Genomic DNA, 19,037 nt, shown 5'->3' with positions numbered 1-19,037 from the left:
GTTAAAGTCAGAGTTGCATAGGCGTGTAAGCTAAGAGAGCAGTGAAAGGATATCCAAACATCGTCGGAACAGTGCACAAGGGAGTGATGTGTGGATACCTAGTTCGGGCCGGCGTTTGGGCATGCTCGCCTAGCTAGAGTGCGGGTCACTTCAGAGCCGTTGAGGGTGATGCGCTGGCGTTGGCTGGCCGCGCACGGATGCAGATCTTGAGTGGCAGCGGAGCGCTACGATGCGGTGGACGAGACCGTTGGTGAAGCCCCAACGGCCTCGGGGGCGGAGGTACGACGATGTGCTCGGTGAAGTAGCCCCGGTGAGCTGGGAGACGGCGTCGGTGAAGCGCACCTGATGCGGTGGAACTCGGTGTCTGTGAGGCACGTCGGTTGCGGCGGCCGACGTTGTCGGTGGACCACCCGGTGCGGTGGACGAGGGCGTAGATGAGGTAGCTCCGGTGCGGTGGTGAAGCGCGACCGTCGTCTTTGTCGTCGTCGTCCGGCACAGAGGTGGGGAACGGTGGGGAAAGAGACGAGACGAGGGGCGATTCGAGGGTTGGCGGCGAATTAGGGATTTGAGCAATCTGGGCGCGGAAGGGGACGGTGGAGAAGAGAGATTTTGCAGGGCTGGAATTGGGGCCGCCAGATATTTCAATCCGAAACATGGAAGCGCGAACTTATATTGTCGTCGTGGCGCTGAAGCATAGTCCTGTCGGGGTGGTCGCGTGTGTCGGACGGACGCGTAGCACCCAGCCACCCACCCCCCTCCCCCAAAAAAAGGACGACGACAATATAAGTTCGCGCTTCCACATTTTGGACTATGCTTCGGTGCCTTAAGGCACCTGCCTTTGTGTCCATGACATGTGGGCCCAACAGGTGGTTGGCCCACATGTCAGTGACCCAAAGGCAGTTGCCTTTAAGGCACCGAAGCAGCGTCCACCCCGACACGACCCTGGTCTGCCTGGTGCGCCTACATTTGAGAATGCAAACGAATCTTCTTTCATTTGCAAACGAATCTGTATGTATTACCATGCCCGTGTTTTCCTTGCAATAATTAGTCATTCGAAACGAGATACTCCATCCGTTCACTTTTGTAAGTCGTTTCAGACAACTTAAAATGAACTGTTTTGCACATTGTCTGAAATGTCTTCAAGGTCTTATAAAAGTGAACAGAGGGAGTACTATAAATTAATTAATGAGGAGTTATTTGAAAAAAAATCGAAACGGTACCCACGCTAACGTGGATTAGAGTGTGTGTCACATAATTAGTTATTTGAATTAGAGTGTGTGTCACGTAGTTAGTTATTTGAATTAGAGTGTGTGTCACGTAGCGATCTCCAATTCTAACGTGGATTTCGCATTTCACTGTATCCATGCTACTTTTTTAATACAAATTCATATGTATATGATGAACACCATGGTAGTGAGAAAACTTTTGGATGGATTCAAACATATGACCTACAAAATAGCACAACAAACTGAGTCAATGTCAACTTTTCGAAACTTAGTATGGCACGAATTCGAAATAATTACCCGTATGCCTGGTCCTCGGTTCAAATCTTACAATGTACACCGAATTGAAACATCGATATTAAGTCTCGTACTATGTACATTCAAATGTTGTTTTTAGCCCCCCCCCCCCCCGCACAAACGCTACATACTTCCTGTATCGGTCAATCTTCCTCTCCTAACCACCTTAGGAAGCTATCGGTTTCCAACACACGTTCATTCTTTCTCTCCATGTTTCGATCTCTAAGTCTCTCAACTACACAACCCCTTTTTCCACTCTGTTACCAAATGTATTTACCTCACACACCCGCCATTGCACCCCATGCCGAGCTCTCTCTCTCCCCCCTCTCCCTCTCACCCTCTCGCGCTAAATACATGCATTGCCTATCTAGCCCCCCAACCTCTCGTGCGCACGCACGCACGTTGTATATCTAGGTCACTCCCTCGAGACTGTCTCACTCTTTCTTCCGCACGGCGGGCCACACTCGCTCAATCTCGCTCTCTTTATCTGAGTCTCGTTTAACCTCGTTTTCTTTCACACACAAATGATATATCTCCCTGTTCGGGCCTCGATCGACACACTCTATACTCTCTCACGCAGATTGTCTATCTAGGTCAGTCCATCCAAGCCGCCGCCACTCTTTCGACCTCATGGTGGGCCACGCTCACTCAATCTCTCTCTCTCTCTCTCTCTCTCTCTCCGTATGTCTCGATTGACCTCGCTCTTTCTCGGACAAAAACGATATATCACCATGTTTGAGCCCAATTCGACCTATTCACATTGTATACTCTCTCACACACATCGTCTATCTAGGTCACTCTCTCCAACCCCTCTCACTCTTTCGATCGCACGGCGACCCTATGTGATCGGTTGACCTTGCTTCCTCCCACGCACAAAATATATCTACACGTCTGTGACTGGATCATCTCTCAAGCTCTATCTTACAGCCCTCACCCTTGCCAAAAAGCTCAATCGGACAATATCTCTCCAGAGCATATATATTTGTTCAATGAATGTCGGACCACACTCACTTTATCTCTCTATCTATATGTGTCTCGATTGACCTCGCTTTCTCACACCGTGTCTTCCACGCGTTGAAGCTACTACCTCTCCATCCCTTGCAAAGCCGGAGCTATTTACATTGCGAGGGGCACTCCAACCTTGGATTAATTTGTGTAGGCATTTGTTCCGGTCGGTTTAGATTATATTTTCGTAGCATTCGGCCCACAACTACTCCAAACACCATTGCAACCCATGCAACTCCCCTAGTTGATTTCCCTCTGGCTCGGTCATCACTCTCTCACACGTCCTTTCTCACCTTCAACATCACACCATGGTATTATTGAAAAAACTATGTTGTTCTCTTTAATTATTATAAAGAAGCTACAAAACTACACACCGATAGTCCACTTGGAATGGAACAACTTTCGACCCACAAATTAAAGTGCTACAAACTACACACCGAGGGGCCTACATGTCATGAAACAAACTTGGACCCATATACAAATTAAAAAATAAAGGACGAGGATCGAACATGCGACCGGGGCTTCAAGCCGCACGTCCATAGGCAACATACATAGAATAGCAATGTTTGTTGTACCCCCTTTGTTCACATAATGTTTTATATTACCATAGCCTAATTAATGGATAACATGTAATATTATTTTTAGTACTATTCGCCTTCACTTACTGGTGGGTTCCATGTGTGCTCTCTCTCTCTCTCTCTCCTCCCCTTTCGCGTTTAGACGCACGGGCAAACAGGAAGAACTCGCGGACGATGTTGCCGTTGACCATATCTAGATGCGTTCACAAGTCACGGCACCAGTTTCACGTACTAGCAGCACTAGTCAGTGTGTATGTGCAATGCACATTAATTTGGAAGTATATTAAGTGCATGCGGATATAAACTACTAGGATATTATTTGCGTGTTGTCATGTGATTAGCATTATTTTTGGCATGAAATTAACTGCACGCTAAACGTGTTGAGCGCTCGACATTGAAGCAGTCTAGGTCCTTGGATGACAAGGAATACATGTGGCTTGATGACGTGTTATATTTAATTTGATACAGCTCTAGCAGAACATTCAGTTGATCAAACCATACATTTCGTTCAGTCTGACTCCGACTTCAAATTATACGACGATCGATATAAAATAAACAGAAATGATAAAAGTTTGGATTTTAAGCATGGCAATCCGAACGTTTTTCATGGCAAATTTAGATTACGCGGCGGCAGCGGGAGCGTCTCGCGGTGGAAAGCGGCTCCTCTGTCCTGCTCTGTGTGTCGTCGGGCCACTGACCGACAGCGACGGCGGCGTCTGCTACCTCTTGAGCACTGCGTTGCATTTCCCCGAAGAGGAAGGGATGATGCAACAAAGTAGCGTAAGTATTTCCCTCAGTTTTTGAGAACCAAGGTATCAATCCAGTAGGAAGCTACGCTCAAGTCCCTCGTACCTACACAAAAACAATAGCTCAACGCAACCAACGCGCTTAGGGGTTGTCAATCCCTTTACGGTCACTTACGAAAGTGAGATCTGATAGAGATGATAAATAATATTTTTGGTATTTTTTATATAGAGATGCAAAGTAAACAAAGTAAAAGAAAAGTAAAAGCAAAGCAATAATAAAAGTGATGGAGATTGATATGATGAGAAAGAGACCCGGGGGCCATAGGTTTCACTAGTGGCTTCTCTCAAGAGCATAAGTATTCTATGGTGGGTGAACAAATTACCGTTGAGAAATTGACAGAATTGAGCATTGTTATGAGAATATCTAGGTATGATCATGTATATAGGCATCACGTCCGAGACAAGTAGACCGAAACGATTCTGCATCTACTACTATTACTCCACTCATCGACCGCTATCCAGCATGCATCTAGAGTATTAAGTTAAAAACAGAGTAACGCCTTAAGCAAGATGACATGATGTAGAGGATAGTTTCATGCAATATGATAAAAACCCCATCTTGTTATCCTCGATGGCAACAATACAATACGTGCCTTGCTGCCCGTTCTGGCACTGGGAAAGGACACCGCAAGATTGAACCCAAAGCTAAGCACTTCTCCCATGGCAAGAACAACCAATCTAGTAGGCCAAACCAAACTGATAATTCGAAAAGACTTGCAAAGATAACCAATCATACATAAAAGAATTCAGAGAAGATTCAAATATTATTCATAGATAGACTTTATCATAAACCCACAATTCATCGGTCTCAACAAACACACCGCAAAAATAAGATTACATCGAATAGATCTCCACAAGAGAGGGGGAGAACATTGTATTGAGATCCAAAAAGAGAGAAGAAGCCATCTAGCTACTAGCTATGGACCCGTAGGTCTGAAGTAAACTACTCACACTTCATCGGAGGGGCTTGGATGATGATGTAGAAGCCCTCCGTGATCAATGCCCCCTCCGGCGGAGCTCCGGAACAGGCCCCAAGATGGGATCCCGTAGATACAGAAAGTTGCGGTGATGGAATTAGGTTTTTGGCTCCGTCCCCGATCGTTTGGGGGTACGTGGATATATATAGGAGGAAGAAGTACGTTGGTGGAGTTCGAGGGGCCCATGAGGCAGGGGGCGCGCCCTAGGGGGGGGGGCGCCCCCTACCCTCGTGACCACCTCGTGGCTTTCTTGACGGAGGGTCCAAGTCTCCTGGATCTTATCTGATGAGAAAATCATGTTTCCGAAGGTTTCATTCCGTTTGGACTCCGTTTGATATTCCTTTTCTTTGAAACCCTAAAACAGGCAGAAAACAACAATTCTGGGCTGGGCCTCCGGTTAATAGGTTAGTCCCAGAAATAATATAAAATTGGAAAATAAAGCCCAATAATGTCTAAAACAGTAGATAATATAGCATGGAGAAATCAAAAATTATAGATACATTGGAGACGTATCAAGCATCCCCAAGCTTAATTCCTGCTCGTCCTCGAGTAGGTAAATGATAAAAACAGAATTTTTCATGCGGTGTTCTACTTGGCATAATTTTAATGTAATTCTTCGTAATTGTGGTATGAATATTCAGATCCGAAAGATTCAAGACAAATGTTCATATTGACATAAAAATGATAATACTTCAAGCATACTAACTAAGCAATTATGTCTTCTCAAAATAACATGTCCAAAGAAAGTTCATCCCTACAAAATCATATAGTTTAGTCATGTTTCATTTTCGTCACACAAGAATGCTATCATCATGCACAACCCCGATGACAAGCCAAGCAATTGTTTCATACTTTAGTAATCTCAAACCTATAAACTTTCACGCAATATATGAGCGCGAGCCATGGACATAGCACTATGGGTGGAATAGAATATAATGAAGGGGGGTTATGCGGAGAAGACAAAAAGGGAGAAAGTCTCACATCAACGAGGCTAATCAATGGGCTATGGAGATGCCCACCGATTGATGTTAATGCAAGGAGTAGGGATTGCCATGCAACGGATGCACTAGAGCTATAAATGTATGAAAGCTCAACAAAAGAAACTAGTGGGTGTGCATCCAACTTGCTTGCTCATGAAGACCTAGGGCACTTGAGGAGGCCCATTGTTGGAATATACAAGCCAAGTTCTATAATGAAAAATTCCCACTAGTATATGAAAGTGAAAACATGAGAGACTCTCTACTATGAAGATCATGGTGCTACTTTGAAGCACAAATGTGGTAAAAGGATAGTAACATTGTCCCTTCTCTCTTTTTCTCTCATTTTTTGGCCCTTTTTTATGGCCTTTCTCTTTTTTTGGGCCTTCTCTTTTTTATGGCCTTTTTTTATTCCTCACTTGGGACAATGCTCTAATAGTGATGATCATCACACTTCTATTTATTTACAACTCAATGATTACAACTCGATATTAGAACAAAGATGACTCTATATGAATGCCACCGATGGTGTACAGGGATATGCAATTAACCAAGAGTGACATGTATCAAAGAATTATGAACGGTGGCTTTGCCACAAATACTATGTCAACTACATGATCATGCTAAGCAATATGACAATGATGAATGTGTCATGATGAACGGAATGATGGAAAGTTGCATGGCAATATATCTCGGAATGGCTATGGAAATGCCATAATAGGTAGGTATGGTGGCTGTTTTGAGGATGATATAAGGAGGTTTATGTGTGAAAGAGCGTATCATATCACGGGGTTTGGATGCACCGGCGAAGTTTGCACCGACTCTCAATGTGAGAAAGGGCAATGCATGGTACCGAAGAGGCTAGCAAGGATGGAAGGGTGAGAGTGCGTATAATCCATGGACCCAACATTAGTCATAAAGAACTCACATACTTATTGCAAAAATCTACAAGTCATCAAAAACCTCGGCACTACGCGCATGCTCCAAGGGGGATAGATTGGTAGGAAAAGACCATCGCTCATCCCCGACCGCCACTCATAAGGAAGACAATCAAATAACACCTCATGTTTCAAATTTCTTGCATAACGTTTACCATACGTGCATGCTTCGGGACTTGCAAACCTCAACACAAGTATTTCTCAATTTCACAACTACTCAACTAGCATGACTTTGATATTATTACCTCCATATCTCAAAACAATCATCAAGCATCAAACTATTATTCAACACACTCATACGAAAGTTTTATTATCAATCTTGCATACCAAGCATATTAGGATTTAAGCAAATTACCATGCTATTAAGACTCTCAAAATAATCTAAGTGAAGCATGAGAGAACAATAGTTTCTATAAAACAAATCCACCACCATGCTCTAAAAGATATAAGTGAAGCACTAGAGCAAAACTATAAAGCTCAAAAGATATAAGTGAAGCACATAGAGTATTCTATCAAACTCCAAATCATGTATGGCTCTCTCAAAAGGTGTGTACAGCAAGGATGATTGTGGTAAACTAATCAGCAAAGACTCAAATCATAAAAGACGCTCCAAGAAAAACACATATCATGTGGTGAATAAAAATATAGCTCCAAGTAAAGTTACCGATAGAAGTAGACGAAAAAGGGGGTGCCTTCTGGGGCATCCCCAAGCTTTGTCTTTTAGGTGTCCATATATTATCTTGGGGGTGCCATGGGCATCCCCAACCTTAGGCTCTTTCCACTCCTTGTTCCATAATCCATCAAATCTTTACCCAAAACTTGAAAACTTCACAACACAAAACTTAAAGTAGAAAACTCGTGAGCTCCGTTAGCGAAAGAAAACAAAAGACCACTTCAAGGTACTGTAATGAACTCATTCTTTATTTATATGGGTGTTAAACCTACTGTATTACAACTTCTCTATGGATTATAAACTATTTTACTAGCCATAGATTCATCAAAATAAGCAAACAACACACGGAAAACAGAATCGGTCAAAAACAGAACAGTCTGTAGTAATCTGTAGCTAGCGCAAGATCTGGAACCCCAAAAATTCTAAAATAAATTGCTGGACGTGAGGAATTTATCTATTAATCATCTGCAAATATAATTAACTAAATAGTACCTTCCAAATAAAAATGGCAGCAGTTCTCGTGAGTGCAAAAGTTTCTGTTTTTTACAGCAAGATTAAAAAGACTTTCCCCAAGTCTTCCCAACGGTTCTACTTGGCACAAACACTAATTAAACACAGAAAACACAACCAAAACAGAGGCTAAATAATTTATTTATTACTAAACAGGAGCAAAAAGCAAGGAATAAAAATAAAATTGGGTTGCCTCCCAACAAGCGCTATCGTTTAATGCCCCTAGCTAGGCATAACAAGCAAGAATAGATCTAGGTATTGCCATCTTTGGTAGGCAATTCTTCAATGAGGCATCTATTTCCCTTAGGAATTTCTTTCTTTCTAGTGATTATCAAACTCTTAGGCACAAGATCAAAAAATTCATTTGTAGCAATTGGTTCCTTAATGATAGCAAAAAGATTGGGATGAATACTTATAGATTTAAGATCCATAGTTTCCTTACTAGACGATTCACCCTTATTTTTAGGAACATACATAAGCTTGGCAATTTTAGTAGGAGGACTTGGAGTATTCTTTACGGAAGAAAAAGCGGTTCCCAAGTTTGTAATGATACCCACAAGTTTATTGATTCTAGTAGAATCTAAGTTTATCTTCTCATTAACTATGGGTTCCTTTTCCTTAATATTTTTCACAGTCATTCCTACCTTAGATCCATATTGAGTAATTTGATTGTGGATCTTTTTATCTAGATTTTCAATTAATTCAATAGTAGCAACTTTATTTTCAATAATTTCAAGTCTTTGCATAACATGCTCCAAAGTTAACATAGTTCCATTAACCAAAAGAGATGGTGAGCCAAATAAATCGAACATAGCATTATAAGAATCAAAAGTATGGCTACCCAAGAAATTCCCTCCGGTAATGGTATCAAGGATATATCTATACCAAGGATTAACACCTACATAAAAATTGCGGAGAAGAACTGAAGTAGATTGCTTCCTGGTAGATATATTTTGGGCACTGCAAATTCTATACCAAGCATCTTTTAGATTTTCTCCCTCCCTCTGTTTAAAATTTAGAACTTCATTCTCGGGAGACAACGGAGAAGATATGAGACTAGCCATGACGAAAAGCAAACAAACTAACACACAAGCAAACAAAAAGCAAACGGGCAAAAAGAGGCAAATAGAGAGGGAGGATAGAGAGAGAGAGAGAGAGGGAGGGAGGGAGGGAGAATAAAACGGCAAGGGTGAAGTGGGGGAGAGGAAAACGAGAGGCAAATGGAAAATAATGTAATGCGGGAGATAGGTATTGTGATGGGTACTTGGTATGTTGACTTTTGCGCAGACTCCCTGGCAACAGCGCCATAAATTCTTCTTGCTACCTCTTGAGCACTGCGTTGGATTTCGCCGAAGAGGAAGGGATGATGCAGCAAAGTAGCGTAAGTATTTCCCTCAGTTTTTGAGAACCAAGGTATCAATCCAGTAGGAGGCTATGCTCGAGTCCCTCGTACCTACACAAAAACAATAGCTCAACGCAACCAATGCGCTTAGGGGTTATCAATCCCTTCACGGTCACTTATGAAAGTGAGATCTGATAGAGATGATAAATAATATTTTTGGTATTTTTGATATAGAGATGCAAAGTAAATAAAGTAGAAGCAAAGTAAAAGCAAAGCAATGATAAAGTGATGAAGATTGATATGATGAGAAAGAGACCCGGGGGCCATAGGTTTCACTAGTGGCTTCTCTCAAGAGCATAACTATTCTACGGTGGGTGAAAAAATTACTGTTTAGCAATTGATAGAATTGAGCATAGTTATGAGAATATCTAGGTATGATCATGTATATAGGCATCACATCCGAGACAAGTAGACCGGAACGATTCTGCATCTACTACTATTACTCCACTCATCGACCGCTATCCAGCATGCATCTAGAGTATTAAGTTAAAAACAGAGTAACGCCTTAAGCAAGATGACATGATGTAGAGGGATAGTTTCATGCAATATGATAAAAAACCCCATATTGTTATCCTCGATGGCAACAATACAATACGTGCCTTGCTGCCCCTTCTGTCACTGGGAAAGGACACCGCAAGATTGAACCCAAAGCTAAGCACTTCTCCCATGGCAAGAACAACCAATCTAGTAGGCCAAACCAAATTGATAATTCGAAGAGACTTGCAAAGATAACCAATCATACATAAAAGAATTCAGAAAAGATTCAAATATTATTCATAGATAGACTTGATCATAAACCCACAATTCATCGGTCTCAACAAACACACCACAAAAAGAAGATTACATCAAATAGATCTCCACAAGAGAGGGTGAGAACATTGTGTTGAGATCCAAAAAGAGAGAAGAAGCCATCTAGTTACTAGCTATGGACCCGTAGGTCTGAAGTAAACTACTCACACTTCATTGGAGGGGCTTGGATGATGATGTAGAAGGCCTCCGTGATCGATGCCCCCTCCGGCGGAGCTCCGGAACAGGCCCCAAGATGGGATCTCGTGGATATAGAAAGTTGCGGCGGTGGAATTAGGTTTTTGGCTCCGTCCCCGATCGTTTGGGGGTACGTGGATATATATAGGAGGAAGAAGTACGTCGGTGGAGCTTCGAGGGGCCCATGAGGCAGGGGGCACGCCTTAGGAGGGGCGCCCCCTACACTCGTGACCACCTCGTGGCTTTCTTGACGGAGGGTCCAAGTCTCCTGGATCTTATCTGATGAGAAAATCACATTTCCGAAGGTTTCATTCCGTTTGGACTCCGTTTGATATTCCTTTTCTTTGAAACCCTAAAACAGGCAAAAAACAACAATTCTGGGCTGGGCCTCAGGTTAATAGGTTAGTCCCAAAAAGAATATAAAAATGGAAAATAAAGGCCAATAATGTCTAAATCAGTAGATAATATAGATGGAGCAATCAAAAATTATAGATACGTTGGAGACGTATCAGCGTCTTGCGCCAGCGTACTCCTGGATGTTGGCCTAGTTTCAAGGAAGGCCAAAATGTTCTGGACTTCGAAGCGAGTCAACTGGCGGGAGGAGGCGACTGGCATTGGTGCAAGGAAGCGGTCGACGGCGGCCATCCATGCCGCTGAGGGGGGCACTAGCACCCGTGCGGGGACAGGCGCTGTCAACGGCACGGCGGAGACATTCGTGTGCACGGGTGCACGCATCAGTGCATGCGCAGGCGCATGCGCTGGCAGGTGCATGGGTACCGGCACGGGCGTGAGCATTAGTGCACGCGTAGGCGCATGCGCTGGCAGGTGCACGGGGATGGGCGTTGGCGCAGTCGGGGCGAAGGGAGCCGGAACGGGAGCGGGGACAGGCGCGGCGTCTTCCCACAAGGCCAGTTCAAGCTCGTCCCAAAGCGCCTTATGTTCTTGAGACTCCGACTGGGTGTCTTCCTCAGTAAACTGGAACACTAAGGGCAGACCATCGTGATGCGGCATGGCGTACGTTTAGGTCAGGCTAGTTGGAGGTAGACGACATGAGAATCGAAGAGGAAGAAAGAGGATTGTAGCGACACCGGGTAGTGTGGGGTTGATTTTAAACTGCGGCGCCGGTGACATTAAAAGTGGGAGCAGTTGGGACGACTGTGGGCGGCGGAGCCTGGTCAAAGGGCTCGCCTCCCGGTGAGCCTGCACAGCGGTCTGCTCGCACGCCTCCCTGACAGCCGGCGCAGCGGTCTGCTCGCACGCCTCCCGTCGACTCACACGCTTGCTCGGACGGCACCTGCCGATGAGAAGCGGGGACTCGTGGCGGCACGTAAACGCCCACGGTTTTAATAGTGAAAGCGTTTGCCTTAACGTGACAGGTCTTTGTTCCAAAATACCTTGGCTCTTCATTTGTGCAACTTGTCATAAGCAGCTTGTCTCAAATTAAAGAAAAAACTTACGAAGTAATATTTGTGCCATATCACGTGACCATGCTTAGTTTCAAGAATTTATGCTCACTTTTGGATTTTCTGAAATTTAAGATCCAGGATTCGAAACAATATCATAACCTGCATCATGCAATAAATTTTCAAGCCGTACATCTGTCCTGTTGTATTTCTTAAGAAAGGATTTGGTCAAACATTTTTCTTAGTTAGACTTCAGACAAGTTATATATGCAGAGTAAAAGGATAATCCCTCCGTACTAGTGCATTGCCTGATATATTAACTCAAGTACTAGGCACGAACAAACGGACTCAATTCTGTGCTCATCCTGGTGTAGTAGTAGTAGTAGTACTAGGCAATGCAGTTGACGGGTGACCTTGACGAGCGGCGACCGAGGGAATTGAATCGTGCTCGGCACGGTAGGTAACGTTTTCTAGTTACTAAAGCATCCCTCCATTGTTCATCGGTAGTCATTATGGACCGGGGACATGAGGGGAATTTCCTAGGGCTGGAATTCTGGCCGCCAGATATTTCGACTTGAAACGCTGAGGCTCGACTGGTTGGGGTTGCCTAATGTGCGTACCACGCACGCCACCGAAGGACACGAGCCCAATTTTTTTAGGATCAACATGAGCCAAGGTCTGGCTGGTACACCATTGGGTCCTACCATTCAAGAATACGAAGGGAACCTTTTAAATTGCCGAACGAATCTATGTGTATTACAATACGCGTATTTTCCTTGCAAATAATAATCTCAACGTGGTAATTGCTTTATGACGAGTTGTTGAATTAGAGTGAGTTTGTGATATAGTGATCTCAATGTGGATTTCACATTTCATGGTATCCCTAGTAAGTTCTCCAATGCAAATTCAAATTGAAAAGATGAACAATATGGAGGTGAGAAAACTTTGTATGTATCAAGCATATGACCACACACACACAGAGACACACACGCACGAACACAACAACAATCCAATAAGTATAGTGCATCTATTATTCCAAACCATGCATGTATGACACGAATTCAAAAATACTCCTTCTATTCCTAAATATTAGTCTTTTAGAGAGTTCAACAAGTGACTACATACAGAGCAAGATGAGTGAATCTAGACTCTAAAATATGTCTATATACATTTGTATGTGCCAGTCCATTTGAAGCCTCTAAAAAGACTAATATTTAGGAATGAAGGGAGTAAAATGTAAGACATCCATGGTCCTCAGTTCAATATTTAAAATGAACATGAAACTGAAACATGAATATTAAGTCTAGTACTACAGTACATGCAAATGTTGTGTTTAGGCGGAGGTATGATTGTCGGGGGTCAACACCTCGACCTTAGATAAAATTGTGGAGCTATGTTTAGGGTTGTTTAGATTATATTTGTCCCCACCCTCCCAACCACCGATTGGTTGTGCACCCCCACCCCTCCTCCCCGGGAGAATATCATGTGCCCCCATACCTTAGATGCTATATGTCGATACGAGTTGCTTGGAGCTTGTAGATCTGAGATATAACAGCTCACATGATGTGTCTTAATATTTTTGCAGGAAACCTTGATGAGTTTGAGAATTGCACACAATTTGTACAAAAACTACTTAGATGCCCTTTGATCCCATATCCAACGACCTCGAAGCTCGTATCACCGTAGCATCTAAGATGAAGGAGGACATCATATTCTCCTGTATGTAAGAATATCATGTGCTACCACACCTTAGATGCTTGGGTGATACATGCTCTTCGGAGGCGTTGGATTTGTGACCCAACACCTCCTCGGTGGTTCGAATGGTTTTTTGCAAAAAAGCCCCAAAAGAGTTCAGCCACTGCTTACAAGCACAAAGACTGCTCAGATGCCATTGGATCTCAGATCAAACAACCTCCAAGCTTGTATCACCGTAGCATCCAAGCTGCGATAGCACCTTATGTTTTCTCGCACGGGAGAGTATGAGGTGCTCCCGCACCGTAGATTCTATGGTGATACGAGTTCATTGAGATCTAACGGCCCACAGTAGGAGGTTTGAATGTTTTTGCAATATACGGCTGATAGAGTTTGGGAAATGCGCAGAAATTACAAGTACTACACATGTGCCATCTGATCACTGATCATACGACCTAGATGTTCATATCACCGTAGCGGGTAATTAAGCTACGGGGAGCACCTAATATGAGCACCGGGGAGCTGTTGGATCGAAAATGCAGCGGCACACACGAGGCCTAAATGTTTTATATGCAAAAAAAACTTTGGAGAGTTTGGAAATTGTGCATAATTACAAAGACTACTCCCAAGCCATTGGATCTCACTTCCAACGGTGTAAAAACTCGTATCACCATAGTATCTAAGTTGCGGGGTGGATGCGATATTCTATGCCGCTGTCATTTTTGTTCGTAAACTTGCAAAATACGTGTAACTCGTGTCGTTACTTGTCTAACCGCGCAAAGTGTTTGTTAAAAAAACCATCCTACACTAAAATATCGGAACAACACATGGGGGTCCCACTTGTCGTTAATCAAATTTGGACCTAAAACTAACAAATCTGAGAGACGAGATTCGAACTGGCAACCTGGACTACAAAGCGTAAGTCGATAGCCTGAAAAAACGAACGGTTGTTAGCTTTGTCCCATAACTTGATTTTATACAGTACTTGCGTTGAGTAGAGTAGAGCGAGTGCCTCATCAACACGTGCATGACCGTTGTCTCACTTACTGGTGGGTCCCAGGTTTGCGATCTCAATCTCTCTTCTCTCCATCGTCTAACCTTTGCACGGGCACACACGAAGAGTGGCGCTAGCTTGCCGTGGTGTTATTACAACTAAAAAAGCTTGGAAAATAGAAGAATCGCCTAGAACAAGAGATGTTGTGGCTGGTCGAGACGGAGCTAACCACATCTATCCTCTGTGCCACGTTTGCATGATGAAGCTGTGTGGCTAGTGGGGTGTTTTCGACCGACTGGCTGGGTCCCGAGGTCGAACCATAGGTACTACGTCTGATACGGTATATTTTTACACGCACATTTTTCCTCCGTGCCGAGACGTGGAACACCCTATCGCGCGGTTTCGGGGTCCTCCTGGGTGGTGCACGCATATATTCTTCCTGACGTGGGACACCCTACCGCGCGTTTTCTGGGTCCTCCTTGGTCATAGCGTCGAAGCAAGTAAATGAGTCGTCAAATCACGAAAGACCACCTTTCCCGCCGAGTACATCAGTGAAGCACGGTGGCTAGCTAGTTGGGCTAGTTCGACCGATTAGCTAGGCCGCCGCCACATTTGTTTTTTCACCCCTTTTTTATCTACTTGCCGGCAGGTAAATTTAAATATCCACCGTGGCATTGCCCTAGTGTTTGGGTGCGGCAGGATTTTTAATTTTTTGATTGACTGGAGCAGGCACGGCAGGATTTTTAATTTTTTGATTGATGGGAGCAGGCACGGTAGCAATTATTCACGATGACTCCGCCTGTAAAAACCCACTGCTCCCTGATGTGAGAAGTCGTCGACAGGTGTTTTACCATGGTGAAAACCAAAAGATTCCCCGCTCCCTCCGCCTTCTCGTAGATTGCATTGCCTTTCAACCGTTTCGCCCCCTTTTCTTCCTCTCCCCATTGCTTCTACCTGGTGCCATGGCGGCGCAGTAGATCACGGAGTCCGAGGTGAGGCGCCTGACAATGGCTCCCGTCGACCGGGAGCGGGCGATTGCACCCTGCATCACCAACGTCGTGCGTCTCAAGAAGCAGAGGGACTTCGGTGATGTTTAGGCGCCCTCTGCGTGGGCATGTCCATGTCTCGGCGCAACATGACCGTTGGATCAAACTCAGACGGTGCAGATCAGTCACCGCAACACAAAGCGTGTGGGAGTGTTTGGTTGCATTCTCATCTCAATATAGTTGTTTCCTCTTCGTGTATTTTTGTCAACCTACTAGTGTGGACTCATGCACCCTTAAGTGGGTCGAGACGAGAATTTTTGCTTCCATCCCGTGCACCCTTCATACACCCTGCCTAACACTATTCGTGCTTCATATGGTTCATGTTTCGTGGAGTACTGTAGCACCATACTCTCCGTGTGCTGCGAACCTAGTTCTATTAACATTGATCTCACTGTTCATTCTCAACCGGACAGTCGAAAAAGCGGTACGGCTCAGTTCTTTTCTTGCTTATGGACGACTTATGGTGGAAAATAAGCACAAGCTAAAAAGAACTCGTTTTTTTGTATTCAGCTTAATTTCCGGCCACAGCCGGTCCCTTCATGTTTGGGAGAAGCCGAGAGAGAGCAGCTTCTGGAGCGCAGCCCTTTAAAAATTGAAGCGGTACATCGCTATGCCCTCCGCGTTGGCAGTATTTACGAGAGAAATGCCACCCGCGAAAGATATAACTCCAGGCATCGAAGCCATCTCTCCCGACGCATCATCCGCTTCGGGCGTCTGCTAGGTTTCCTTGTCGCCGCCTCTTCTCCAGCTAGCCGTCGCCGCCGTCGTCCTTCCTGACGCCATGCAGGGAGGTTAGCCAACGTTGCTCCCAACGTCGCAATCACTGGCCTCCGCCCGTCCCTCTGCTGCTTCTCGTCCTGCTGCACTTCCGTCCTGCACACTAGCTACTCCCATCTTCACGGCAAGCTCCAGTCCGATCGTCCCCGTCCAAGCTCTTACCAAGGTAAGCACCGTCTATCCTCTTATCTTTCTGCTCCAGACTTCTTTCTTGATCTGCATGTGATGCATGATGTTATGAGTGTATCTGGGTCCGGTGCAATACATGTGTATGTGTCTGTGTAGGTTTGAACAATTATCACCGGGTAGGATTGCTCCTATAGATACGCTCCTGTGGCAATCGGCCGAGTGATCTACGTGTACGTTAGTACTAGCACTATAAAAATCAAAGCGAAGATCGTCCAGCGATGTGCAAGTATTATCTTGGTGTTGCTAATCAATTGCTCGTAGTACGAGTAGCACTTCTAATTGTACACTGATTGCTATGCACGTGTATTTGTATGACCAAAAATACTTTGTCATGTATGAATTTAGTGTTGTGGCAGTGAGCTAATTTTTTTTATTAAATACATAGTGGGATTTTATTTCTGCTACGTGGTATCTGGTATGGGGGTATGGGGTATGCGCTATTTGATTAAAATTGTAACATTCATTTTATGATAGATGGATAAAGGTAAATCTGGGAAAGCAAATTGGGATCCTGTTGCCCATAAAATTTTCCTTGACATTTGTGTTGAAGAAGTGAATGCAAATAACCGTTCTGATGCACATTTGAGCCCAATTGGGTATGAAAATATGATAAGGAAGTTCAATGAGCGGACAAACAGAAATTATGTTCGCAAGCAATTCAAGAATAGGTGGGATTTACTTAAAAAAGAGTACAATTGTTGGAAGACGTTGAACCAAAAGGCATCTGGCATTGGAATAGATCCTGTTACTAGGAGCATTGCGGCTACCGATGAATGGTGGGCGAATGAGATACAGGTATTGAAGCATTCATATTACTTTTACTTGTTACTTTGCCATCCAATTTCTTAATTAATTTATTTGTGTGATTTTTCTGCAGAGGAATGAGATTGCCGCCAAGTTCCGATATGCTCCATTAGTTGATGAGCAAAGAATGAGTTTTATATTTGATGACCATAGTGTGACGAATGCATATGCAAGGGTCGCAACTCCCTCGTCTCAAGTTGATGCTTCTCAAATTAACATTGAAGAGGGTAATGAGGACGGCTCGGGATGTGAGTTAGATGTTAACCAAGTTACACCCACCAATGTTTCATCTAAAGGTCGAAAGAAGAGATCATGTCCTTATTCACCGAGTCCCAAGATGGTCCAAAAGGCGGCAAAAGATAGTGATGATAAAATGGTATTTAACCGTATGGTTGACCTTTGGGAGAGGAGGGAGATTAGCCGCAATTCGGCGACGTCTCAAACAAATGTGGATCATGTGAGAGATGAGATAAAAGAGATGACGACCATGGTGGTGAACGATGGAGGTCGTCCTGGAAGTGATGTGTATTTCTATGCTCTACAACTGTTTACGAAGAAGGAACATCGTGATGTGTTCAGTGCCCTCAAGGATGAGACTGCTAGTGTGAGGCTTGAATGGATCAAGAGGACATGGGATCTCTTTATGAAAAAAGATTAGAACTTCTGTGATGTTATTTTCTTTGAACAAAATTACTTGCTATCGACTTGTACTGTCGTGAACCTATGTTTTGTTTGGAACCTCTTGTTTGCACTCAGATTGTAATATAGGGAAAGTGGATTGTTTGTCATCAATTCGTATGCATCATGGATCTTTTTTCTACTCATTTTTAAAGCCATGTATCATGTTTGACGGCTCAAATTATTTTGTTTTATTGTGTACCAAATTATAATGCATCTATATTGTGTTCTTTATATGACAGATGGATATCTCTGTTGAGGATGAAGATGAAGAATTAGATTTCTGCATTCTTGCAATGGCACATTATCTTCAAAACAAAGAGAGGGTGCCCTATGCACCTAGAAGAGCACCAATGATGACGGGGTTGCAATGGGTGCAAGAGAAAGAGATGAATCCAAAAGCATTCTACTCAATGTTTAGGATGCGGAGGTCAGTGTTTTACCCATTGCATGACATGCTAGTTGAGAAATACGGTTTAAAGTCAACTTGCAACATGTCAAGTAAAGAAGCGTTACACTATTTTTATGGACTTTGGGGACATGCCAGACCACCGACAATATTGCGGATCGATTTGAACACAGTCGGTCTACAATTAACAAAAAGTTTAAAGAGGTTTTAAGGTGTGTATATCGTATGGCTGGTGATTACCTACGACCCAAAGATGAAACTTTCACCCAAGTTCACGACTCGCTTAAAAAACCAAGATTTTGGCCTCACTTCAAGGATGCCATTGGGGCCATAGATGGAACACACATACCTTGTATTGTGCCGGAAAAAGAGCAGCCCAAATATCGGAACAGAAAAGGTGTCACCACTCAGAATGTCATGGCAATATGTGATTTTGATATGAGGTTCATTTTTGTTGTTGCTGGATGGCCTGGATCTGTTCATGAAACCCGTGTATGGGCTGATGCACGAGCTGAATATCCCAGTTTCCCACACCCTCCGAATGGTAATTACTCGTACATGCATTTTTTACACTAGCCTTTTGCTTTAAATTACCGCTCTTCATTGTATTTTTGTTCCCTGTATAGGAAAATACTATCTTCTTGACTCAGGCTATCCAAACAGAGATGGCTATCT

The 19,037-nt window shown here is 43.8% G+C and overlaps 1 protein-coding gene across 2 annotated transcripts; it reads left to right on the top strand.

The window, feature by feature from the left end:
- The first annotated feature begins 16,364 nt into the window (after positions 1-16,364).
- Positions 16,365-18,046, top strand: LOC123095815 (L10-interacting MYB domain-containing protein-like). 2 transcript variants are annotated; one of them, XM_044517482.1, is made up of 2 exons: positions 16,365-16,448; positions 17,349-18,046. In XM_044517482.1, exon 2 carries the CDS (start codon positions 17,403-17,405, stop codon positions 17,931-17,933), a length of 531 nt encoding a protein of 176 aa, XP_044373417.1. In that variant the 5' UTR covers positions 16,365-16,448; positions 17,349-17,402; the 3' UTR covers positions 17,934-18,046. The 2 variants fall into 2 exon arrangements, with proteins under 2 accessions (XP_044373417.1, XP_044373355.1); XM_044517420.1 differs by lacking the exon at positions 16,365-16,448 and adding an exon at positions 16,957-17,266.
- The last annotated feature ends 991 nt before the right edge of the window (positions 18,047-19,037 follow it).

The sequence above is a fragment of the Triticum aestivum genome, chromosome 1A, assembly GCF_018294505.1.
Source record: "Triticum aestivum cultivar Chinese Spring chromosome 1A, IWGSC CS RefSeq v2.1, whole genome shotgun sequence".
Classification (NCBI taxonomy): Eukaryota; Viridiplantae; Streptophyta; class Magnoliopsida; order Poales; family Poaceae; genus Triticum; species Triticum aestivum.
The sequence above is the reverse complement of the archived record's forward strand: the minus strand, read 5'-3'. Positions and strand labels throughout refer to the sequence as shown.